We start from the raw sequence: 26,407 nt of genomic DNA, 5'->3' as shown, positions 1-26,407 counted from the left end.
GAGACTGGACTGTCACAAGTGTAAAAACTGAGAGCATTCTACGATGTGCCTTTGAGCAAATATCCTCACTTTTCCCCAGTGACACTCCCCTGAAAATATCAGTGATAGACTCATTCTTCAGTTAAAGCCTCCATCCAAATCAGCTGCATTTCCATTTGAAATCCTTAACACCAATGAGCCAGAACATAAATGTTGGTTTGTGTTAACATTTTTTAACTTCTCGTGTCCTACAGTCTGTGAACATCTCTGGTATTTATACATCCCAGGATAGGCAACAGCAGAAAACAAACTTGTTCTTCTCAAGGTGGGTATTCGAAACTATCAGGTGGGTATACCAATTTTAGTCAGAAATTCAAACCTCATATGAGGACTCAACTAAACAGAGTTAAGAAGAGCATGAGCTCTATGCACCCGTTATACACAAGTGAAGTTACAGAAATTGACCTTTATTTAGCAATCAGTTTCTTTAACTTTTTTTTTGATACAAAGTGACATTTTCATTTAGTACAGAAAAATCCATGTCAGAACAGTACCTGTCTGTTTCAGTTGTACCACTGGAGTCTACTATGATCTCGAACTTTAAAAAACAAACAAAACAAACAAAAAATTGAGATAAACAAAAAACAACTTCTGTCCCTCACCATGAGAAGTACTTCAACTACTAATTACCCCATTCAATTTAATATTTTTTAATTTATATATACAGTATTATAATAGTATGGTATAATACTATATATATTTTAGATGTTTTTATAGTTCAGAATACTGTATATAGTGTATAACTACATAAATACTATAAAAAGTACTTTGAACTATAAAATACCAACTGTAAAACAGAATTTAAATTTAGGACCAGATCTTTCTTGAAGAACTGTGCAAGAAGAATCCCTTTTTTAATTATAAAAGCTGCAAACAGAAGCAAAATTACAGCCCGTAGTGTAAAATTAGAAACCCTACATAATGAAATGTTAGAAACAGTGACTGAGAAGTGAGTCTACTCAAATAATATTTTAAAAACAATTAAAATACAGTACCCAGGAAACATGGCACAAGAGACAGAAGAAACAGGTACAAAACCTGTGTTAGGAACACAGAGTCAGAAGTGCAAAAAACCAAAAAGGGAACCGATATAATAGAGTTTGGTACAACAGGTAAATAAGTATTGCAACCAAAACTAAACCATCACTTATTTTTTGACAGTGAAAACACTAACAATTTAGTACCTTTCTAAAGGCTTTTAACCAAAGCCCTAAAACTGGGTCTGCTCTTAAATAAAAACAGTCTATGTGAATGCTACACACTGAAGTACAAAGCTTAAGAATTACCCTGCAAAATTGCACCAACATAAGCTTTCCATATTTACAGTATCTAAAAGTGACAGAACACAGCATGCTAGGCCTAGTTTATAACTCTACCCCACCTGTACTTAATCCAGGCCCAACAACCAAAAATTATTACTTGTCAACACATGTTAAACTTGGATCGTTTAGATACATTATGATGTTTAAATACTAGCTTCATGCATAAAACAAGAAACGATATCTTTGACAGACAAGCATTGACAGGATACAAACAGTGGTCTGCCCTGTGCAGGGGTCTACTTCCTTTTGAGCTTACTCCCAAGACGTACCGATTGAATCCCACATTATTACCTGGTTGTCAAGTCAACAATGTGCTTAGAAATGGTCAAAATTGTAACTAAGAGTCACATTGCGCATAAACCATCCACTCATTCTAAGAAATTTCACTCCATTTTGGAGAGTTACCTCATTAAGTGAAAGGACACAGAGTTAAAAAAAGAACAAAACAAAAAGACATTCAAGTAAACAGCAAGAACCAAATACTTTGAAAAGGTTTTTGTAAACGTGTCATTCTACAGGGTTTTGCAGCATTGTTAAATTCATTACTCATGGACAAGTACACACAGGTCACCGCCCTCGTGACGACCTGTCAAGTGTACACATACGATGTGAGAGACAAGCTCGGTGAAGTGATCATCTACCCTTCCCACATGCCTCGTCAGGTCCTCGTGTGTTCAGTGTTATCATTCCCCTTCACAAAACAGAAATCACTTATGGATATCTTTATAAAGACAGAAATGAACTGAGTCCGTTGGGTAGAAAGTTAGTTGGTTATTTACATCTGGAAAGTAGTTTCACAGCAAAATAAATCTACAGTGGGCCAGCTGGGATCCACAGGACCTTGTTTTGTTCTTGGTCGACAGTTGTCATAATCTGAGTGCAAATGCTTGAAAGGGCTCCTCCCTGGACAATGCCTGCAGAAAAGGAAACCCCACATACAAATGAGATGAGAGCAAACAGTTATGAGTAATTACCAAGAACAGTCTTCTGCATTTATATCCGAAGTGTTTATCAACAGATCAGAATTAAGTAAGTCAGCTCACTATCTGACAGATGCATGTCTCTATTTAAAAAAAAAATAAACAGAGCAAAGAGGTCAAGCATTCAAGGCACAGTTTCTTCTGCTAGCTCCTAAAACAATCCAGGGAAGTCAAGGAACTGATGGCTATAATCAGCTAAGACAACTGTTTTGTAAGTACCCTCCATGTACTATTTTCAGAGGCATCAGGTGGCAAAGTTTAAGTCTAAAGATGGTCAGAACCTGCTATAATAAACCTCTGTTCAACATGTGGTGCTAAGAGTTTTATATTTACGGGGTAATATACATAGAGACTATAGCTGTAGCAACTAGACACTATTTACAAATATTAGAAGTAAATTATGAGCAGCTCACAGATCGTTGAGCTAAATAAAACAGCAGTGGTTGCTACTCCAATTCTTATCGTCAACCAGATTCAAGGAACAAAACGCCAACAGCAAGCAACTCCCTGAAAATCAATTCACAAGATAAATGAAAACCTTTTATTCTATCCTTGCTAAACAAAAAGTAAAATGCCACCACTGACATATGAGAGGACAACATACTGTCCTCAATACTTAAAAACAGAGGAACTTTTTGACTTAAGAAATATGTCAGCCAGCAAAGCCTCTAGCTACAGCTAACACTAATGCTGAAAAATTATGGAAAGTCTTACACAGCTTAAGGCATAATTTTTCTTTTTGAGAAGAGAAAATAGGATGTCACACAAATATATAATGTCTGGCTCTGCAATATATACTACAGTTAATCATGTCAGGTGACTTCGGATACAGAACACAGTAACTGAGAAGGTCTATGAAAAATGACAAATGGCAAAAGAAGTGATTCAGATTACACACTGTATTCACAACTTGGTAGAGGAAACAAAGCCAAGTTGAAAGTCATTAGTCAAAAACTGAACTCCATGAAGCAGTTAAAGAGTATGACCTATAGCCCCATGACTAATAGATAAACCACGCCTATATCTATCTAGATACTATCTACAGGCTTACTTCATGTACAGTATTATAACTTCAATGTCAGTGCAATTTGAACACCAACTCTCTCTGACTACCAGCATCTGGAAGTGTTGATGACAGCTGGAGCCCACAGCACAGAGGCACCAACAGAAGACACACATAAGACTCTCTCAGACTAAAATGCCACAAATGCCTAAACAAGAAGCAGAAGATAACATGTGGTGATGTAATTTGGCCATGTTCATGTCAAGTTCTCTGTAGGTTTAGTATGCACCATGTAAGAAACATTTGTATGGCTAGTATATAACATTTGTTGAGAACATGGCTTCTCTCAGGATCCACTGAGAGAGCTCTAAACTAAAGACACCCTTTTGTCTCTCCGCATTGGCAGTTATGCCTCAAAATATTTTTGTAAGAATTCCATTGTTCAGGAGATGAAAAGTTAGGTTTTGGCTAATAGGGTGTTTGTTCTTCTTTTTAAATTTTGTTGCCACGAACATCAAGATACATTCAAAAGAGTGGGGATAAAATTCTAGGTATGTGGAACCACAGGGAAATATACTCTGAAATGAACAGAGAATCTCCAAACACTGTTGTTTTTTTTTTCTCCAGTAAAAATACTACAATCCAAGACTGATTTCATAATTTTATGAAGTTAAAAAGGCTTCTAAAGTTGAATTTAATTATTTCAAATTCCAATGCATGCTCAAGAAGCCTTGGACAATTTTTTTTCCATTGTTGAAACATTTAAAGTATGTCTCACAAATCAAAATCACACAATTACAGAAGGGAGGTTGAGTTTGGAAAGGACCTTTAGAAATCATAATTTGTTAGTTTAAACTACCAGGAGTTTCTGCTGTTTTGATTGATTTTTACAATTTAGAAAACTCTTCTACTCCTTACATGGTATAACACTGACCACACTATGTGAAATCATCAAATCCTGACCACACTTTCTATACTACTGGCTAGTAATGAAACCTTTTCAGAATCTCTTTAGATCATAAGATTCTAATATTCAGAACAAAGGAGATTTCTATCTTGACATTTCCTCTTCCGGTAAAATAAAATAAGAGAACAAGAGTTAGTCAAAAGGGAAGGCAGAATGAAAAAACCAAGCTGCTCATTGAAAGGACATTGATCTCTTGAATTCAAATGCAAATGGATTAAATTACCACTGTGTTCCTACTGAAAGTTTTATTAAATACTAACCTGTAAAGTACTTGCTATACTCCTGTTCTATTTTTTGAGCTGTCTCAAATTGTTCTTTGGAATGCTTTTGTGTAACTTTGTCCCTCAGGAAGATTGGGTCTTTTTGCTCTCTGAAAAAATAAACAAACAAAAGAGAAAAAAATAAAAAGAAACACCTTGTATGAGAGTAATGTTTTTTTATAGACTTGAAAAGAGTGCCTCTAGTTGGGCAAACAGGAAAGGCTAATTCACATGCAAGCAGACTCCTAGGCCCAGAGTGCCATCTACTGTGTCTCAGCAGCATCAACAGTCATCAGGATCATTTCAGTGCTAACAAATTTATTTGCTCTCAGACCAAGATGGTATTTCTTTAAAGTTTCAGAGACTGGGAGGCAGTGGATGAAGAAAGAATATAAGTTTTCCCATTTCATATGAATTGGATCATCATCTTATACACATGCCAGTACTCCTTACACAAAGCTGGGCACAAGCATCACTCTTCTAAGGGCTTGTGAAGTATCAAGCACCAAGTAAACTTAGTATTCTCACGTTATCATATCTATTGACACATTTTTGAGATGCCTCTTTTCTATTATACAAGCTCTTGAAAATAAAAGATGAAAAAACAGAGAAATACAAATGCCAAAATAATTATTTAAAAACATAATTACTAAACTAACCTATCATTGCTGTGGTGCATTTCAGAGAATGCCAACTTATGCTATATCAAAAAGGGTGTTTGGACAAACTTTTGGTGCACACAACAGGCAGACAGAATGTGCGACTTATACCGATGACTGCCAGAAATCCTTGCTTGACTAGTTTGACCATTATCCCTTTGCAAAAAAAGGAAACAGCTGTAATGGTCACAATTTCACTTCCAAAGGTGGTCAAGCCATGACAGTTCCATTTATCACAATCCTATAGTGGTAATGAAATACACCTCATTGCTCTATGTCCTGTTTCTACATTAAAGTAGTGATACTTATCTTCTTTATCAAATAGATAGTAGTCAAATTTACCTACAGATTAAGAATATAAGGAGTCTTCAACTTTAGATACAAAGACAGCACAAGTATAAGATTTTTTTAGCAAAATGTTCCTCAATATTCATGTTGGGAGATGATTTCCCTTCTTGCCAAATCAATCTATCAAAATATGTGAAGGCTTTTTCAAGCATCAGGGGAGAGACTGGCATTTGCACGTCCTGTGCTTTATTCCTGGCTATATTCAAACAGGAATTTCACAATTACTGAAAGAACACAGCCTGAGAAGACCACAGTATTTGCACTATGTGGCAAAAGGGGACTTCCCTTGCTTTGTTTACTGGAGAATGAAGGTGGGAAAGCTGAGGCTATGAATCAATTGGCACTGCACCCATACTCTTGGCCCTTCTAAGAAGATGAAGAAAAGCTCTTTCTCATGGTCAACATGTCAATGGACCTCACTCACATCAGTCTTGCAATGTACCACAAAGGTTAGCAGGAAAGATCCTCCTAGAGGAAATTCAGTTTGGTCTCCATGGATTTCTTTGATAGATTCACTTAATTGTCATGCAACCCAAATGAAGTTAAGACCCTATACCTCATAGTGGGTTTTATAAGGACTATTTTCCCCATTTTACAGAATCTCAGAATGTTCTGAGTTGGGAGGGACCCAGAAGGATCACTGAGCCCAGCTCTTCAGTGAGTGGCCCATACAGGGATAGAACCCACATCCTTGGTGTTATTAGCACCAGGCTCTGACCAAGTGAGCCAATCTCCCTGGATGTCCTAAGAGATTTAAAATGGCTAGGATGAAATAAACAATAAAGGTAAACTTAGACTTATTTAAAGGTAGAATAAACATCCCTGAACTATACCCCTCACAGACTTACTTGATTTGTTTAGCATTTTTGTAGCGAATAAAAATTACAATAGGGTAGATATGAACACTGTGGAGCCGTTCGATGGCATGAGGAGCGATGTCAAGCAGACAATGACAATCCTAAGATCAAATGTAAATGCAAAACACTCATTCAGTTAAAAAGCACAAGCACACATGCCAATCCCCCATTTCTTCCCCCACTTAAATCATAACCCAACAATTTTGCCAGACATATAGCATTTTGGGACTACTGAGCAAATTGTACCCGAAGGATTTATAACAAAAGATAATAGATGAAAAAATGCAAGAAATAGCATTCATAGTACCAAAAGCATGCACTGATGGAAAAAAACATACTTGAAGAACTTATAGCATGAAAACTTAGATTGAAATATATGCATTACACTTTTTCAAAGTTTAAATATTCCTATTAATTTTCTCTTTCAGAAATCATGAAAACACAAGTGTTTTCATGCAAACACAAGTGTTAATAGGACTTTCATGTGGTTTGATTGAAAACTGTAAGCAGTGAACAGACTTCAGGTAAACATCTGTCTCCAGGATTATGATGATGTTTATAATCTATAAGACTGCATTAAATGCAATAGTTTAAAAAATTAAATCCTTTTTTTTGGAGGTGATAGAGCATGGAATTTAAGAACATTATTTCTAACTTTATTTAGTAATACTGTAAAAGAATAAGAACACTTCTAGTTCCTATAAAGGTGAGCTCATTTTAAATAGTCACATGCAAAAGTAAGCTAAGTTTTGTTTTATTTTATTTAGCAACCTGCAGAACAGTTCCCTGAATATCTTAAAGGATAACACTAACATAATTTCCACCCCCCAACATAAGTATGTAAATTGTACAAAGAACTACAGCATTAAAATTGACTCACCTTTTCTGTTATCTCTTTTATTGAAGCTACAGTTGTCACATCGAAATGTCCACTCCTCCGTTTGTAATCGATGAACAGACAATCCTTCACACCCCGCTCTATGGCTTGCTGGGAAGCTTTCATAACCTCTGTTGCACAGAAGAGAGCCCCTTTCATTACTGTTCCTTAGGCACAGAACAAGGCTGAGACGACAATGTCTGCAAATCCAGATTCTTGGGATGTTATCCGTCTTTGTGTTGACATTTTGTTGATTTATACAGATGTTACTACTGTGTATTCTAAGCATGGGTAAAATAGCTGTATTGGCATACTTACCAAGGGGACACCTGCAAAATTTTCCAGGGGATTCTTTGACCAGCATGTCTTTCACAGCATCAAGTAAAGGTCCTAGAATGAGGACAGGCCTAGGGGAGGTACAGTCCACTTTCTGGACACGCTGATAAGCCAAACTTGCAGAATCTACACACACAGAAGATATTTATTTGTAAAAGCATACATTTCCAGGCATTCCTCAAACAAGCAGAAGCATCATTATAGGAATTATGAGAAGACCTCCTCCACAAGGGATGGCAAAATACAAAATATGGTCATTATGGAAGTTTTTCCACTTGACAGCTGAAACTAGAATTTTTTCTAACTGAACCTGTTGTTGAATTAAAAAAACTGAAATCCTCATCTTCCCCAGTCATCCCTAAAAGTGTAAACAATACACAATATTTGATATATCTGGCTTGATTTGTTGAGCTCTTACAAGGCAGTAAGCATTATAACTAATGTGATTTTTCTAAAGGAGTGAAGAAATAAAAGAGAAGATTTTGAGTGGTGCACAGGATTTCTGTCTAGACTAAGCAACCTGGACTGAAATTCAATAGTTGAAAGGAAGATCAAAACCATGCATCAAAAAGAATCTCTCTCTCCAAATGAAATAATAATGCTAATAGGTTCAGGGAGAAATTAGGAAAATATTTTGAAACACACTGGCCTGTAATTTAATACAAAAAAAAATTCTTATTAGAGATAATGATCACCATTTGTATTCAGAGCAATTAGAAAGTAACATTATTTGTTGCGCTGTGCTACACCTTAAAAATGAAAGAAGTAAAGGCAAAACCCTCCCAAGTATAACAAAGGTACTTGCCATCCAAGAAAGGAATCGAGTCTGTACTGATTGTATCCAGAGCCAATAAATCTTTTCCATCTTTGGAACCACTTCGCTTATGTTTATGCCTTCTTCTGAAGAATGACCTCCTTGCTGCTGCTGACAATGTCTTAGATGAACTGTTTTCATCTTTAGCCTCAGACATGCTGTGTCTCCTGTAGAATTCCTGATCCATCCTAGAATAAAACACACAAAATGGCTGGTATTTAAAGTTATATTTTTAATACTTCTGACAGTATCACAGCTGGTGATGCTGTGCCTGATGTGCCCCAGGACATTGTCATTTCTAGTTTACTATTTAGCAGCATTAAAACCAACTTGATACAGCAATATATATAATTCAATGTATATTAAAGAATGCCATCCTTAAAATGGCATATCTAAGTATTACAATCTTCCAGAAAGAACAGAAGCAAGCAAGTCTTTTATGCATCTCACTAGTCAGACTTGTAAAGACAAATACTTTTTAAAGATGAATCCTGTAACTGAGGTCACTTACATATATTTACTGGGAATCTGTCCTCTTTCCAGCTTCTGAGCATTCTCATCTAGCTGCCAAGCCATCCAACAACCAAAATTTCCCTGTGGTAGAGTGTCATCCACATACAAAATGTCATCTTTCTTAAAGCTTAAATCCTGCTCCATCTCTGCCACACGGTCATAAAGTGCTCTGGAAAGGAAGACAAACAGGCTCTGCAACTGGTCTCTATCAAATCAAGGGAAGAACACCCCTTTTTTGAAAAAAGTTAACAGATTAGTGGCATTCTCTACATCTCAGGAATACATGAGTGAAAAGTGAGAGAAAGACTTGCTATACTAGACTGTGTACTTGCTGTGAGGGAATAGCTGGATAAATCAGTAAATTTCAAATTTAAAAAAACATGGCAGTAATTCCTAACAGCCTTATGTTGTCATTACCAGTCATGCTCAAATACCTGATGTAGAATCCATCTCCAGGAAGGTCTTTTATCTTATTAAACTCTTCTATCCTATATTGAGTCTTTATTTTGATATTTTCTCCAGGCTTCAACATTTCAAGATAAGCTTCCTCAGCTGTTTTATTTCGCATGTCAATGGACCCGTACTGCAAAACACAAAAATAAACCTTTAGAGGTGAAATTGTATTCAACAAGCCATAGAAGTAGGTGAGCTTGTAAAACATGCACAATTAGTTTGTTTTTCTCACTTGCAGTTTCTATATTTGTCTTGTCACTTAAAACTCAACTACAGTTTGCACCTTCAGATGTCTAGCAAGAGACTGAGACATTATAGTGGAAAACAAAAAACTCAAGTGCAAACAGCAGACAGGTACTGTGAGAGAGCATTTCTTGAGAAAGTTTTCCAAGTGTAAGCTGAGAATCATAAAATTCATACTGAAAAAATTATTATTTTTAGGGGTAGCAAGTGGTCTGAAGGAAGTCAAACATGATTACAAAGCAAAATCTGGACACTAGAAGTTCAAAGGGAGAGTCTCGGTGCTCACTTGTATCTGGAAAGCTCATAAACATTTAACAGTCTTGACAAGTAGATAAATATTGTCATTTCAGATACAGACAGCAGAGTCAAAGACACATTACATGGTTTTCCCTAAAATCTCTTTAGAATTTCATAGTGGTAAGATCAATATTGTTCTCTGTTTCACAGTGTCTTTTACATCCTTGCCTCTCTCCTACATACAGCCATGGGATTCAAAGCTTCCCATTTAGATGAAGGGAGCTGTTGTTAGTAATTACAGGCAGACATATGTGAATCCTTTCAACTTTGAGGCATCCTGTGCCATCAACAGTGATAGTACTCCAGGCTCACATCATTGAGCTCCTCATGTTCTGCAAAGCAAAAATTCAAGTTTGCTTTCTGACCATTCTTACCTAGGTTTTGGGGCAGGAACTCCACACTCACAGAACATTCCACACTGTGGGACCGCACAGCACTTGGCACCTCCCTCTTTATGCCATCCCAGCCATTAGTCAGTGCACTGCAGACAGTGCACTGCTTACCTCAAGTATCATGTCACCCAAGACCAGTCCATCAGGTCCTTTTGCTGGGCTGTCATCATCTACATCTGAGACAAAGATTCCATACAAGTTTCCACCACATATCTGGATCCCAAGATCAACTTGGGATTTTTTAACAACAACAATTCTAGGTTCAGGGGTCCTTTTGTTTGTGTCCACAGGGCCCCTTTTGACAGAAAGAAATAGAAATAACATGTACTAGAATTGAAAAATTTGCCATGCATAAAATCAACTTGCCATCTGAAGAATACATATTTATATAAATATTACTCAGAATAGGTCACCTACAGACAGAGTATTCAAAAACAAACAGCACCTTTCCAACTAAACCAATCTTGCAGAAAGCTTTCTTCACTCCTTGCAGATCTTTCAGAAACAGTCTGAAAACATGTACATTTCTATCCTGGGGTCCACTTAACTTTTCTGCTGACTTATTTTAACCAGACACAGCATTCACAGGAGTACACTTCCAGATTTAATACCCTTCATATCCCAATCATGACCATTTATTTTCCTTTAAGACATAAGTTTCGCTCTCTACCTTAAGGAATTCCGGGGACTTGTAGTTGGAGTGGTTTGTTTGGATGGGGGTGTCATTGTCCCTTCGTCCTGCTCACTCACAGTGTCGATCACGGAATGATTGTCAGGCGTTGCAGCTCCGCTGCCTTGGGGGGTGGAATGATTACTCACAGGTTCCAAGCGAGAACTAAGGGGAAAAAAACCAGAAGAAAAGACTGGGGGGTAATGCTAAATATTTTCCACTCAAAATTTTTAATTTGGCTGTAAGTCAATTTTAGAGTAACAAGAGATAAAACCCAAACCCTATAACTCAAATGGGCATGACAAAAAACATATGTTCACCATAAGTCTATGAGAAAGACAAAGCTCTGTTTTGAAGTGTGATCACGCATCAAAATCAGATGGGTAATTTCACCAGGTCATTTGCCTTCTCTAATTAACATTGGAAATTCTGATTTTGGGGGGAAAAAAAAAAGTAAAAAATACTTGAAGTATTAAAATTTCATAATCCTAGGAAGAAGTCATCTTGGATTTTATGTTAGTATATTTAGGGATTATGCCCAAATAGAAGAGAAAATATATTTTGATGCATCCAGCATTCTTCTTTTGACAAACATGCATTCACCAATTATTTTTCAAAGCAATCACACTTTTCAGCACACGCGTGCTTGCATTTGCAAACATATTAAGTGTACAGAAGTTAGCTATCAGCTAAATAATTGTGTGGACAGGAGAGCTGTCTTTTTCCAGGTCTAGCCAGCCTTACCTTGACCGTGAGTGATTGCCAAGCTGATACATGTGTGGGTTATACTGAGCCAGAATAGTGATGGTGTCGCACTGCTGCCCAATGATTAGTCGAGCTTGTTGCTCTGTAGCATTTCTCAAATTAATTCCATTAAACTATGGGAAAATTGCACAAACCAGAATGTCAAGTTTGCAAATGGAAACCAGCAAGCTCATTCTTTCAGTGTCCTAACTAGAGTAATGTCTAAATGCTCACTTATTCCCACTGGAGAAAACAGGAGAATGAAAATGTTGCTATACAGTGAGTTCTAGGGTTTACTCCTTGGAAGTAATAAGAAAAGATATTTCAAATATCTTGTAACTTGACAAGGAGTTTAACAATACTTTCACTCTTACAAGACATACATATTCTGAGCTGTGCTATGATTTGATACAAATTGATTCAGATCACTAATATGAGTAAATTCAGAATTTAAAGATAAATTCAGATCTATTCAGGTCTATTTTAGTATCAGAAACACGCTGTGCAACAGAAGGTGCTTTAACACGATATTACACTTACAAAGCAGTTCTGTACTTTACAAAAGGCTACTCCATGTGTTTATCTAACACAGTATGCAGAAACATCATTGAGCCTACATAAATAATTGTTAACCAGGTATCTTAGCTAAGAATATGGCACAGCAACAACAGCATGAAACTTGGTAAAAGCCAGCTGCTTGAAGATGGACTCCCCTTACCAGGCAGAGCATGGGATTGGGACTGAAGTTTAAGATTAAGGATGGAAACTAACTAGCTTAAAATTTAATTACATCTGTATAAGACAAGATGAGGATATACCATCAAAAGACATGATTTTTACCATAAACCCTGAAAATGTCACAACAATCACAATTATGGACTATTAGAATAGAGTCTACCCTTGGCTACATCTCACAGTGCACAAGGCTTCACAACATACTTGTTTTGGGCAAGGCAGATATGGCTGCAGCCATACAAGCAGATTTATCAAACCTTAGCAATAGGAAGCAAACAATTACCTCCAGTAACTGATCACCATATTCAAGGCCAGCTTGATGGGCAATGCTCCCACCTGTTACTTTAGAAACAAATATTCCACCATTTTCTCCGCTCACAATGGAAATCCCGAGTGGCTCAGAACCCTTCTGCACTTTAACATGGCGTGGCTCTTCCATGTAGGGCCTTTTAAAAAGAAATTTAAAACTGAGTTGGAAAAAATTGCACTTGAACCATCACAACACCAAAGTTACATGCAATATTTATGCCTGTCTGAACTGTAATAATAAAACAGCTTTGAACAGTTACTTAAAAAGCCCCACTAATTGCCAACAGTCTTAAATGCATTCCTTTATCACCATGCAATGTACAGTGGCAGAAGTAAGTGTACACCAGGTACATGACTGCTCCAAAAATGATGGCAAATATGAATTATAAACAGAATGGTCATGAAGTTGATAGGAAAGAAGCTTCCAGATGCATATTATATCAAAGTAATTGAACCACTGTATATAATATGTCATTGTAAAACCATATTCCAGAAAGATATGTTACAAATACAAATGCTGGGGGTCTTCATTGCCAGTGAAAATAAACAAAATGAATAATAAGGTGGTAAACCAAAGGACAACAAAGCACAAATATAATATTTCATATTTGTATGCTGGGAAACACAAATTAGTAATGAAAATTAAGCAGTTACAAACTCAAGCCATTGGGACAGCAGTTTGCATGGTAGCATTACAATTACCATGCAAATTCTCCTTAGGGCAATTATCCAAACGTAAAAAAAGCACAAAGTGCGCAATACTGCTCGAGAAGGACAACCTTAGATCAGGCCAACCTCAAACTCCTTAGTGATGAGAACCTAGGCCTAGGAGCCACAGGGATTCTCAGAAAAGACCTATTACGGAACAGATATCTGAAAGATGCAGAAGATTTGAGAAGACAAGAACACTTAGAACAAGACAAACAAGTAAGACACTAGTAAGTATAACAAGAAAAAGGCTTATACAAAGAAATACCCTGATACCTTCCCCTTTTCTACCCCCATATTTGGGATATATCCACCTGTACAAATGAGGCTGGTCCATCCATGATGTGCATAAACCAAGAGTAGCCTTCTAAAAAGTCCTGGTTTTCACTATTATAAACTTTAAAATGTCTACACAGCAAGAAGCACCACCAGGCATTAACAGTTTAGCTCAGTGCAAATGAAATAGCTTAGTGGTGTATTTTTTATTTTAATAACTCTATACTGCATTTGGCATGCATTAATTTGAATGCTTTCTTTCCTAGCATTTCATTATGCCACATAGATGGTAGCTAAATTGTGCCAACTGCTTAAACTATTTTATTGTGCTAACTTCTTAAACTATTTTATTGTGCTTTTCAGAAACAAGAAGAGTTAACTGGACTTCACTGACTACCAAAGTGCACGAGGCTGAGGAAGGGTATTTTTGGGAAAAGTAGGATTTGGGGCTGGGGACAGAGGGAAGGGGACATTGTTTCATAACCATGCATATTGCCAGTCTTTGAAGGGATCTTTTTGGTAGCCTTCTGCAGCAGAGGCACAACAGTTTGCCAGCTTATTAATGCATATGAGATAAAAACTGTTGGCTGCTGACACAAATGCAAGTCTGGAACTCAGCCATCTACATCACCATTAGAGGTAATTCCCCCAGCAATTGCTTACCCATGTAGTGAACTTATTACTGATACTCACATTTTTTGCATGTAACCTAAATTAACTAAATTCTGATAACTTGCAGAAAACTGATTTTTTTTTTCACTCACTTATGAGCATGTAAGCAATATTCTATGAAGTTTCTTCTTGTCACAAAATTTACCAAGGTCTATTCCTACACTAAAAACTAAAACTGCATCTTTTGGAGCTTTGTTTATTGTATCTTTCTGTTTTTTCATCCACCACACCCATTATTAATTTGTTTCAGATTGGAGTAAGAAGGAATCAAACCTTTACAAATGTATCTGAGAATTCTAGTAAGAACAGAATGACAGATAATTATGCCTGTACAGCAAAGCACTAATAAAGTAAAAAAGGATAACATTAAAAAGGTATTTTATTTGATAAGCAGTTTTATCAAAATCAAGTGAAGCACTTCCCTATAATATTCAGACTGCCTGCCAGAATCACTAGACACGGAGTAAAAAGTCCTTATCGATGAGATCTTGTAATTTTCGTTTAAATTAAAATAAACAAATAGAAACATTGATTTTTTTAAAATCTATTTAATTATTAATTTTATCTGGGGAAAGGCCAAATGAATTATTTGTATTTTGTGGGAAATGGAAAGCTTATTACAACCCCCCAAAATTCAAAAACTTCTTAAGATAGATTTAAGTAGCTACTTTCCTAAACTGAGAACTGTTTAATAGTTTGTTTTGTTTTAAAAACCCACCACCAAACCTTAGAATTATACTATTTTTAGAAAATCAATTCAGACTATGGTTTATACATAAGCACAGCAAGAGCGATAGGGCTGGAACCCGGATGTACTTCAATAATATGATCAAGAGTAACAAAAATTGTTATTTCCCAGAGATCAGAACACGTATCTTGTGCTCTAAGACACAGAGATACAGACTGCCAAAACCCCAGCTTGTTCAGCTGAACACTCACATCATTAGTCACGAGAAAGAAAAAAGACACTCGGAATTTGTAAGTGACAATCAGAGAAACATTTATACGAGAACAGAAACTGAGTACATGTACTACAAGTGTCACACTGAAGTAAGAATATAAATACACAAAAATCTCTTTATGTTTCCCTTCAAATAAAGCTGTTCTTTGTATACAAGACATTCTATAAATGCTGCAATAACTTAGTCACAAATTCTTCAAACAAGACAAAAGTTTCAGGTAGTATTTTATGAACAACTTTTTATTACCACCAGAAAAGTTAAAATACAGAATATCCTCACAATATTATCATTCACATTTTTATGGTCAGTGTTTTTACATAAATTAGGCATACAAAAGTGTCTCGAAGTTGACATAAATCTGATTTCAACACATCAGAGCTCTTTTACACCGCCAGAATGGCACTTAGCTGTCTTACTGGAAATAAAAGTCTGATTCAAATTTGTGTCTTACTATTCTATGCTTCAAATTTGTGTAAACCTTTTCATATATTCAATCTAGCCAGATTAAGATCAAAGGAAAACAGATGTCCAAGACTTACTATAAGCAATGTAACTTTGAAATATTAATTGTGAGACATAAGGTCATTAAACACAAAGCACATGTTTTTAAGAAAGCTATCATGTTAGATTTCAATTCTGCAAGCACATACACATATACTAAATGCTACTACTAGCAGTGGTCCAGGTACAGCCAAAGGGATCAGTCAGAGCAGTGAAATTGCATCTGTATATGTTCTGTACTGTTTGCAGTAAAACTGCATCTGTACTGTTCTTCCTCAGTTATGTGCTCAATTTTTCATGTTATCTGGTTACATGTAAACAAGGCACAATGGTTGGAGCATGTTTTCTGCCATGCTAAGGCACTTGATATTTAGCTAGGTTACTACTACAATATCAAATGTTACTAGGTCTTAATTTTGTTTAGATTTCTAGAATATAGAACAAGGCTATCATAAATAAGCATGTGAGGTAGTTGAACTGAAAGGGTATATTCCAATTTAAACTGCTCTTACTTAGTGTTACCATTGGTCTAACATGGAAGAAACAAAACAAAACCTTTATGAAATTACCTATTCTTAAAATCCACAAAAAGATCTCTTACATACTTTCTAAAGAAAAAGACATTCAATAACAGGACCTGAGATGCACTTCTACATCTCTATGTTTTTCATTTAAATTAAATGTTCACATTCCTTCAGACTAATAAACAAACACACAAAATTTCCTCAGATACATTAGTATTATAAACAAAAAATGTGGGGGCCTTACCTATCTTTTCTACGTTCTCCGACAGATACGGGGCTAATGGAAATCCGAGGTAATGTGGAAAGGGAGTTCTGAGACTGGCTGCTGGTGAAGGAGGACGTTTCCAAGTTCAGAGGTGACTGGGGAGGAGTTATCAAGCTGGGACTGCTGCATTCTGAGTGTGACAAGGAGCCTAGGAAGAGGCAACAGTTGAGTGTTAGTGTCCTGCATCTGTCATGGTTGGCAGATCTACACAGACACAGTGAAAGACACCACACACACACATCTGAGACGTGAAAGAGGAGGTAATAGAGGTTCACTATCTATTAGTCATGGCTTAGGAAGACCAGGTAACTCATTTCAGACAGTGCAAACTCACTGTCAATGACTGTGTTAAACCTGTCCTCTCCAAGTGCAAACAACTACAGCCATTTTCAACAGGAGACAAGCTTACAGACAAGCTACAACATGAGCGTGTCTGAAAAGCATTTTAAAGAAAAACAAAAGACAGGAAAGAAGTAAAACAAAAATCTAATATGTAGGTTTTTTTTCAAACAAAATATTTCTGTACAGCCCTTCCCTTTACATAGGAGGTACATTATGTGACACCTGAAAAAGACAACAGAAGTCAAGCATGCATCCTACACAGAGACAGGAAAGCTCTGAAATTTCAAACAAGCTTGACATGACTTAGATTGCATCTTTACCCTGGTTGTAGCCTTCCTAAGTAATCTATAAAACAACTGCCCTGACATTTTGCTTCTTTTGAAAAGCTACAGAAAATAAACCTCAAATTATTAATCACAAATGAAAGTGATTTTTCAGAACTCTCTCAGCTCAGTAAGGAAAAGCACTGCACACAATAAATTAAGGCTGCAGAAAATTTGAGCAATGATGGCAGCAAAGAGTTGCTGATTGCTGTCAGCCAACTCCTGATTCTACAGCACTCCAACTACTGCTTGTCTTGAACCATCTTCCACTAGGCAATTTTGCGTGAAGTACTGAAATATTTTCACTGCATTTCAAAGTATAACTTACAACCAGTGATACAACAGTAAGCAAATCATATACTTAAAGAAACAAGCAAAAAAAAACCCATGTCAGCTCACTGTTAAAATTTTCAAGGCATCATTCTAGAAGAACAACTACAAAAGATTCAGCAATGCTTATTCTTACTTCTGTCTGCACTTTTACTCACTGTGCCAGTACTCGAGTCAACCACCAGAAAAAACAACTTTCACTAGGAAGTTTCTTTTCTTTTTTAACATTTCTCTGGCAAAATGTAGATTTTGTAACCTTAATAAAATTGTCCTACTTAGACTGTGGCACAACCTGACTTAACAACTGCCAGGGCTTTGTTTTGGTTCTGCTGAAAACAGTATAACTAAAATTACTAAAATAATTCACCTCTGTCAGAGCCCATCATGGACCTTGGATATCTTGGTGTTAAAGGGATCTTAATTCTTTCGGTTCTGTACTGCAAGTTAGTCGAAGAACCTATTTTTAAACAAGGAAAAAATAAAAAGACAAAAGTAAAAGCAACTACAATTAACAAAAAAGTACATTTAGATTGTACTTCTTCAATGAGCATTAAAGTGACCTCTAAAGGATCAAGATAAAAACTTTGATGATTACCCTCATAAATGTGAATACCTCAATTATAGCAAATTATCTTGATTACACAGTCAGCATAAACAGAACACAATGCAGGTACACAGTATATAGGCACTATACATTCTTGTACAAAAAAATATTTTTAGTATTTTCCTACCAAATTAAACTTCACTCCAAGTCCAAGCAAGAATCCAAAATGCCTGTTCACTAAGAATCCATGGGACTTTGCAAAGGGCATTTAAAGTATTTTGATTACATTCTGCTTGGATGAATACAGGACCACTGATACTGGTTGCAAATGGTTACATCCCTATTTGCTGTGCTTATAAAGCTACCATGCTCTACTCAATATTTGATGGAACACAGGAACACAAACACAGATAAAACCCCCAGTTATTACATAACTAAAAAATTAAATAAATCTAAAATATTAAAATGCTACCGCTATAAAGCATGCATTTGCTTTGGTATCATTAGGCTAAGCATAACAAAATATTTACATGTCAATCAACTAGACATAAGTATACTTTATTTTCCAAGAATACAATTTACATTTGGCCATTACTCATCCTTGACATTTTGTTCAAGGGGCTCTCTCCTTTCCTTCTCACCAGCTCATTGAACCTCAGCCTTTGGCCCTGTGTCCCAACTCTCTAAGGATACTTTTAAAGGGTAACAGGCATGGAAAGGAGAATCCCTCACACACAGAGACCATTTCAAAGAGACTGTAAAGAACAAATTAAACACAGCAACTTCTAGGGAACACCTTTAGTCATAAATCCACATAAAAGAAATAAAGAATATTATTTTCTTCATCAAAAAATGAAGCAAAGGAACACCGGAAGCCTTCAGGCTTTGCCAACCATGAGAATCCCATAAGAAGGGTATTTAAGGCGTTTTCCATTTATAATTTTTTCCAGTATACAGGAATCCCACAGAAAATAAATCCGAAAAGTTGGTTACCAAGTCTGGCACTAGAGGGCAACGAATTTGAGCCATGAGATGCTCTTGTACGTGAATTTTCAGGGTAGTCATTGGAGTGTTTATGACTTAGGTCCAAACTCAGGCGACCTTGATGCTGGGAACTACATCAAAAGAAAAGTAGAATAGTGCAACAGTTAGAACTGGGCAAAGAACCTCAGCAAACAGAAACTGGCCAACAAAAAATTTTGGTTAGCCCATGTATGGAATGAAATGAATGCTTCTTTCATTTACACTTTCACATTGTCCCACCATTTTATGAACTATTAGAAGCCAGAAGAAAAATAGCCTGAAGTACTATAAAACAGAAGAAAGCTTTGTTTGTTTTGGCAGTGACAAGAAAAAAAATGAGAAATTAGTTCACTAAAAAAATTAATTTCTTTGTCAGTATCAGTCAGTGGGACAGAGGAAAACCTAATCCATCAGTTACTGACAGACATGAAAGCAACTGGCACATCATTTATATGCCATAATGGTTTTCAGACCAATGGATCAAAATAACACACACGAGCAGCATATTTCAGTCTGCACTCTACCAAACTGCTAGAAGCAATTTTACCCTAATGAAAAAAAAATTTTAGGGAGACATAAATTTTAAAACACCTGGGATGCAGATGCTGATGACATATCTGGCTGGCAACTGATGGGCAATTGCTGGTGTGAACTCTATGGCTCCAGGCAGTATAGATTGGATTTCTCATGACAGCAGTCACTGCAGGACACGGTGCTAAGCTTCTTGGTACTGTCCCTGCTTCAATGATAGAAGCATATTCTTATCAACATTATTAGCATATAAAGTCCAGATTTAAAACATACCTTAATATTTTATAATTATATATTTTAACATTTACACTTATGATAAAAATATTAGTATACAAATACATTATTATGCACCATATGACACCTTTTTGATAATACATGCATGTTTAAAATCTTCTTTATAACTCTGCAATGAGTCAGTAATAAAGTGGATTGTATTACCAAAAATGAAGGCACTCACAGAATAGGATTTTAATATGTGCTAGTAAATAAAAGATTTTCTGTTTTCAAGTACAGAAGTTTTTCAGCGAGGAATAGAAATGCAGAATTTAGTCATCCAAGCAGCATGCAAGATTTCATTTGGCACTTGAACTGACTGCAGCTACAGTTATTCTGGTTCCTCTCTTTTGTTGCCTCAAAGAGTCCCACTTCTATTGTGACTTTAAAATCTAATATTTATTACTGGAATTTATTATTCAAGCTGCTTTAAGTATATTCATCCTTCAGTACTAAACAGAAATCTAACTTAAAATTTCCTCTTAAATGAGTTGGTAGCATAGAACACAGTAGCAAAAATTTCAAGACAGACTCATATTATCTAATATTGTCTATAGTAGGCTTGACTTGACTCAGTTATTGTGCAAAAGTATCATGCTAAGATAAAAGTTAACTACAAGGTTAGACATAATACTTTTAATACTATTGCTGCTGCAATTAAGATACAAAGTGAGAGAAAAGTAAAAGAAAGCACAGAAGAGCAAAAGCTTCTTGGTCTGAGCTACTCTTGAGCATGTCTTTTCAACTGATTGGGGCACCATTGCTTGAAGCTGTCCATTGTTCCAGATACACAGATTATTACCTTCATGTTCTCCAGTAAGAATAAAATCTTCCACAACTTCTAGAACTTAGAGGAGGAGTTTGGGGGGGATTTCACAAGAAGAGAGGATAAACTCATAAAAATCAGTATCACCTGACTGGAAATATAATATACTACTGCTGAAAACTGAAACCTAAAACTAGACACTAAAGACTGAGCAATCTATCTAAAAAACACATTTACCAAATGCTTGGCTATAATATCCTAATTACCTCCTTAAGCACTCCATTTAGTCAGTGCCAATTCAAAACCTGCTAACATGAACTTCAATACTGAAAACTGTTCTATCAACTGAGACAAAATGCTGTTTTCTGTTCCACCTGATTATACTGATATATATTGAGCTTCTTATGAGTCCCCTTTTCAATATCTTAATATCTCAAACATACTCACATTTAACTTTTCACTTTGATAAAGATCAGAGCCAGTCTGGGCACTCAACATTAGATACCCCAAATGCTTCAAACAGGTAGAACTTAATATGTTTCAATGCCTGAATATCAGATTTTTTCCTTGGAAGAGTTTCAGAAATAAAGCAGCTAAACCCTGGGATACCTTCATTTACTTTCAAAAATACTAAAAATCTTATTTTTCCTCCTAAAGGACAGGCTACACCTTGTTCTGCACTAATGTATTGAGAACTCCTCTGCACAGAAACTGATGAAACACGAATCCTTCAGCCAGAAGTTGCTCAGCTTCCTTAGTGATTCTTAACCAGGCTTCACTTCTTTACAGTCCAAAATCTGAGCACACCATGTTCAGACTACAACAGACCATGGAAACAGGTTTGGTGAGTCGAGTTTCTTCTGTACTCAACACAACTAATCCCCAATGTTGTCCAATGTGGACAAGTGCCTTGGGGCACTCCTCGAAAGCAGTCTGGAGTTCTGCCACTCACCTGCTGACATGCTGCCAGGGTATAAGGCAGGAGGCACAAAGCCATCGCTGTGCCTAGCAGAACGTTTGGGGGAATATGGTGCCCACTCCTGTAGCTCTGGAGACAGATGCTCCTCACTAGCTGGAGCATATTTCTGCACCTACAAGAACAGAGAAATCGGATTACAGGAAGTTAGAGATTTAAAAGAGTAAAACAGCCAAACTGTGGGACTATAAGCAACATCAACTTCCAAGCAACGGTTCCAGAATGTGCCACCAGAGTGCCTCTTAGACATTTGTCTTTCAATGATGTCCTTCTATCCATTTTTGCTCCATCCTACTTTGTTACTATTTTTTATTATTTTGTAATCTTCTTAGGCCAATATTTGCAATTTAACTGATATCTTTTGCATCAATGAAACACCCAGCATACAGTTACGTTTTTCTGCTTTCACAGGATATTTCAGCTGCTATTGTCATGAGTGGTTGCTACAGAAAATCTGGCTGAAAAGTCAGAAAGCATTTTCCTCTAAGCCTGCATTTCCAGATACATGTAGAGTAACCTCTCTTCAACAAGCAATTCAACTTGTTATTGAACAACAAGTTCTTCTTCACAACTTCTGTTCTGTATATAGCAAGTAGACACTGGTGAGTTAAGAACATATACAAGAATAGCTCAGACATTGACAGAGATGCAGGAGAGCTGCAAATGCAGGGCTCAGCACGGGGCGTTCACACATTTCACATGTATAATACAAAATATGTGATTGATGCATGAAAAAAGTGAAAAATAATTATTGAAAATGTACTTGAAGTTTTTATGATAACAGTATTTTAATTAAATGAAGAATTACTGAGAACACCAAGACTCAAAAAGGCAGAGGGGCCTTCTTAGAACAGTACTTGATCATTTTCATGTCTTCACTAGTAATTGTTCCACCTACTATTCAGGAATTAAAGCACACCTAAATTTATCAACTTATGAAAGTAGACAAAATTAGCTATGTATATACACATCTAAGAAAAATTACAACACCCACTATGGCTACAAATTTTGCCATTACAAATACTACTTCAGGAGTGAATGCATGCTGACTGGGCATCACTGTCACAAACAGCGTGATGTAGTTGACACAGACAAGGGCAATTCCACCGGAAAAAAAATTTTCAGAGTGACTAATGACTACATTTTGAGGCACAATATCACTTGTGCTCTCTGGCCAACAACTTCAGAGTTACAAAGCTCTGCCTATTTTCTGGGTGGACAGGGGAAAGAGAAGAAAAATTAAAAAGAATCATAGAAACTAGTTTTAACTTAATCCTAAAACCAAAAATTAACAAAGACAAAGTAACCTTAAGAAAAAAAAAAAGTCATTGTAATTCTATTATATAATTTTCTTTTTTACCTCAAACCAACACCTACCTTGCCACCTGAAACACAGCTTGGCAGCACATTGAAGCAAATTCAACATGTCCCCATGCACCCTTTGGGTCTCTTCAACAGTGAGTGCCAAAACCACCCACTCTGTTCCAGCTAACAAATCTCCTGGGCATAAGTCCCCACCTACATGTGTCCTTCTCACAACTGGCAACTCTTTACACATTACCACAATTATAACCAGGGCTGTGCATATGCCCATGACAATGCACTACAATGAAGAATGGGCCTATCAGTGCTAATGGATCGACCTGATATTCTATATAAAGCAAACAGCACCTACTCAAATGTGTTCAGTATCTTGATCTTGTTTTGTTGTTACACACATGCTAAAATATGAGATCACAATACGCCCTCATTCACTTCGTGCAGTGCCGTTCTTGTGACCCCTTCTCTTAGCCATAATGCTCTTCAGACCAAATCTGCTGATCACAGCTACAAAATTAAACTCTTATGCTTTTCAGTCATTTGTTGTGCTGGTTTTGGCTGGGACAGAGTTAATGTCCTTCATAGTAGCTATTATGGACTACAGGGTTTTTGATTGTGTAATAGAGGTGTGTTTCATTTTTTGCTGAGCAGTGCTGACACAGGGGCCTAAAACTCTCCGTAACTATTTTTCCCTAAAAATGTTTGGAAATGCATAAGGAATGGAAGTAGACAAAACAAAATGGAAGCAGACCAAAAAAAAAGGCATAAAAACCTGCCAGGTGTTCTCTTACACCAGTATTTTTGCAGGATATGGCTCTTATCCTGCACTACTGCCAATTCAGCTCTGCCATCTGTATTGCTTCTAAAACTCTGTGAACTGGGTGGGATTACCCAGGTATAAATAAGTAAGGGAAAAGAATATGACCTTCTTAGTCATTATGATGTAGTTACACTTAAAAAAACCCCACTTCTATAAATTTCTGTTTTCAGTTGGAAAATAAAAAAAAAAAAAAAATCTCTATCTGCCAGCTGAGCAAATCTGAGGCAGTAGACCTGAAACAGCATTATTGATTATGTCAGTTTATATAATGCACTCATCTAAATAGGACCTTCCCAGAGCACAAAAAGTTTTTCTTCCATCCGTTCTGTCAAGACATGGCCCACCATTTTCTCAGCAGGGTTCTTTATTCTAACAAATTATATGCTGATTTTGAACGTGCATCATAGCCTAATAAACAGTTCACCTTTATAGTGTAACGGGCCTAACATCCTTTGAATTTCAGATAAGATGTACAAAATTATTTTGACACATCAAAAGAATTTGAAAAAAACAATATCATGGGTGGCACACCTTAGTCCATTAAATTGTACAGTGATCTGGACAACCAATATGACTTAGTAAAACCTCAGAAACCCTATTTTCAGTTTTTCTAAACCTGATGCTTTGTGGTTTTATTTATATCTTTCCATATTGTCAAAAGTATACAAGAGCCCAGATGTTCCAACAAGCAGCATTAAAACTCCAGGTACGGCAGCCAAGCAGAACACCATCTTTCTGTGTGGTGGCCACCACTGCCTGGTAAATACTGGAACTCCACATATTGCTTTTGTATTTTGTGCTACTGCCAAGGGCCAACTGAGCCTGAGTTCAGAGGACCTGAATTCTGAGGATGGGCTATGCTTCTCCTGCTCTGGTACATAACTGGGCACCCAAAACCACACTGCTAGTACACTTCAAGGTTTCTAGTTTTGTGCTTCAATATACCAAGATGCTACCTGAGGTGCAGGATTAGGAATGGGCACAGGGGTCATTTTATGCCTCAGAGCAGGAGCCGATTTTGGCCGTGGTCTTTTGATCTCTGGCTCTTCAACTCTCTGAAAGCCAATGTCATCTTCACAGGATTTCCTTGAAGCCAGGTGAGTGCAGTCAATTCCCTCCTCCCGATAATAATGCCCAGCATTCCTGCTGCGCCCCTTGAGAGTAGCAGAGTCCTGTTTAAGTGCCAAGGAAACTGGAGCTTGGGCAGTGGCTGGGCTGGTGGGTGGTGATCCCGTTGTTACCGTAGACTCTGATGCAGAGCTTGCCTGCTGTTTATGTTTAAATTTGATGGAGTCACTTCTCTTAGGAGGAGTTGGAGGAGTTGAAGCCACTTCAGCTTTTGATGGCTGAGGTGAATGGCCTGTCACCTGATTAGGGGAAAGGTAGTCCAGTTTGGGAGGAGTTGGTGGCCTTTTGAAAGTATCAGGGTCAAAGATAGATTTCCTTTGTTTTGGCTTTTTATACACAGAGAACTTCTCTGTTTCTGTTGCTGAGATATTAACCATGACTTTTGGCCAGGTACCACCACTATGCTTGGTTCCATGTCCTTTGTCAAACGCTGTCTCAACCATCACACAGTCAGTTCCTGTTGGTTCGTAAGGCAGCCTCCTGTTGTCCAAGTCAACAGCTCCATAGCCTTGGTCCCCATAAGTCTCTGGGCTGAAGGAGCTGAGACTGTGCTCTGAATTACTATGGCAACTGTGCACTGTGTTCCTACGAGAGTCAACTCGTAATGTGTTACTAGGGAAAGGTTTGTGATCACAAAATGAAGTGCTGCTCTGATCGCTCTGCTCCTTCTTGCCATCCATGATGTCTGGATTGAAAATGTCAGTTTGGGTTGAGCTGTTGAGTTTCAGATTTCTTTTATTTTGTGCTTGTATCTCTGATGCATGAACTCTACAGTTTGACATTTTTTCTGAATCCTTCAAATTTTCAAATATATTTTGACCACTCCAAGATGAACTCTGAGGAAAAACCTAAAACAAAAACCACATGTGATCACTTTATTATTGTGTTTCATTTGTGTTTAGTATGAGTCATAGCCTAGCCTCCTTGATCTGAATATACACTTAATATCTTATCTAAATATACACATAGTATCTTACAATTCAAAACACAGAACATCAGATGAAATGAAGCAAGAAAAATTATTGTAACATTTTCAGAACAATTCCAAAAGGGCACATGGTGGCAAAAGTACTCAGTTGAAAGTGAAGGGCCTTGCATTCTACTTCTGCCTCTGATAAGTGCTGCCAATAAGATAAATTTCATTGCCCACTTCCTCTCAAACATTTCATCTTCTTACTTTCTTAAAACCTCAAGCTCTCTAGATCTGAAATTACAACTCAAAATCCATGCAACAGGGCCAGAATAATGGGATTTCAAACTCAAAAAGCAAAACAGAATAACTATTTTATAGAAAGAAGACTGAAA

At 36.9% G+C, this 26,407-nt stretch overlaps 1 protein-coding gene across 1 annotated transcript in view; it reads right to left on the bottom strand.

The window, feature by feature from the left end:
* Positions 1 to 425: 425 nt before the first annotated feature.
* DLG5 (discs large MAGUK scaffold protein 5) overlaps positions 426 to 26,407 on the bottom strand; it is a 97,166-nt gene continuing 71,184 nt past the window's right edge. The window contains exons 16-34 of the mRNA XM_058810178.1: positions 24,931 to 25,950; positions 21,811 to 21,949; positions 19,880 to 20,027; positions 19,259 to 19,380; positions 18,089 to 18,178; positions 16,706 to 16,874; positions 13,614 to 13,691; positions 12,793 to 12,955; positions 11,775 to 11,908; positions 11,031 to 11,195; positions 10,472 to 10,655; positions 9,410 to 9,558; positions 8,974 to 9,144; positions 8,454 to 8,650; positions 7,631 to 7,774; positions 7,316 to 7,443; positions 6,427 to 6,536; positions 4,572 to 4,681; positions 426 to 2,275 (exon numbers count right to left, since the gene is read on the bottom strand). Coding sequence (XP_058666161.1) covers positions 2,172 to 2,275; positions 4,572 to 4,681; positions 6,427 to 6,536; positions 7,316 to 7,443; positions 7,631 to 7,774; positions 8,454 to 8,650; positions 8,974 to 9,144; positions 9,410 to 9,558; positions 10,472 to 10,655; positions 11,031 to 11,195; positions 11,775 to 11,908; positions 12,793 to 12,955; positions 13,614 to 13,691; positions 16,706 to 16,874; positions 18,089 to 18,178; positions 19,259 to 19,380; positions 19,880 to 20,027; positions 21,811 to 21,949; positions 24,931 to 25,950 — 3,525 coding nt within the window. The 3' untranslated portion in view covers positions 426 to 2,171. The remainder of the gene's footprint in view (positions 2,276 to 4,571; positions 4,682 to 6,426; positions 6,537 to 7,315; positions 7,444 to 7,630; positions 7,775 to 8,453; positions 8,651 to 8,973; positions 9,145 to 9,409; positions 9,559 to 10,471; positions 10,656 to 11,030; positions 11,196 to 11,774; positions 11,909 to 12,792; positions 12,956 to 13,613; positions 13,692 to 16,705; positions 16,875 to 18,088; positions 18,179 to 19,258; positions 19,381 to 19,879; positions 20,028 to 21,810; positions 21,950 to 24,930; positions 25,951 to 26,407) is intronic.

This window comes from Ammospiza caudacuta, chromosome 9, assembly GCF_027887145.1.
Source record: "Ammospiza caudacuta isolate bAmmCau1 chromosome 9, bAmmCau1.pri, whole genome shotgun sequence".
Classification (NCBI taxonomy): Eukaryota; Metazoa; Chordata; class Aves; order Passeriformes; family Passerellidae; genus Ammospiza; species Ammospiza caudacuta.
Note: the sequence above shows the minus strand (reverse complement) of the source record. Positions and strands in the feature narration are given on the sequence as shown.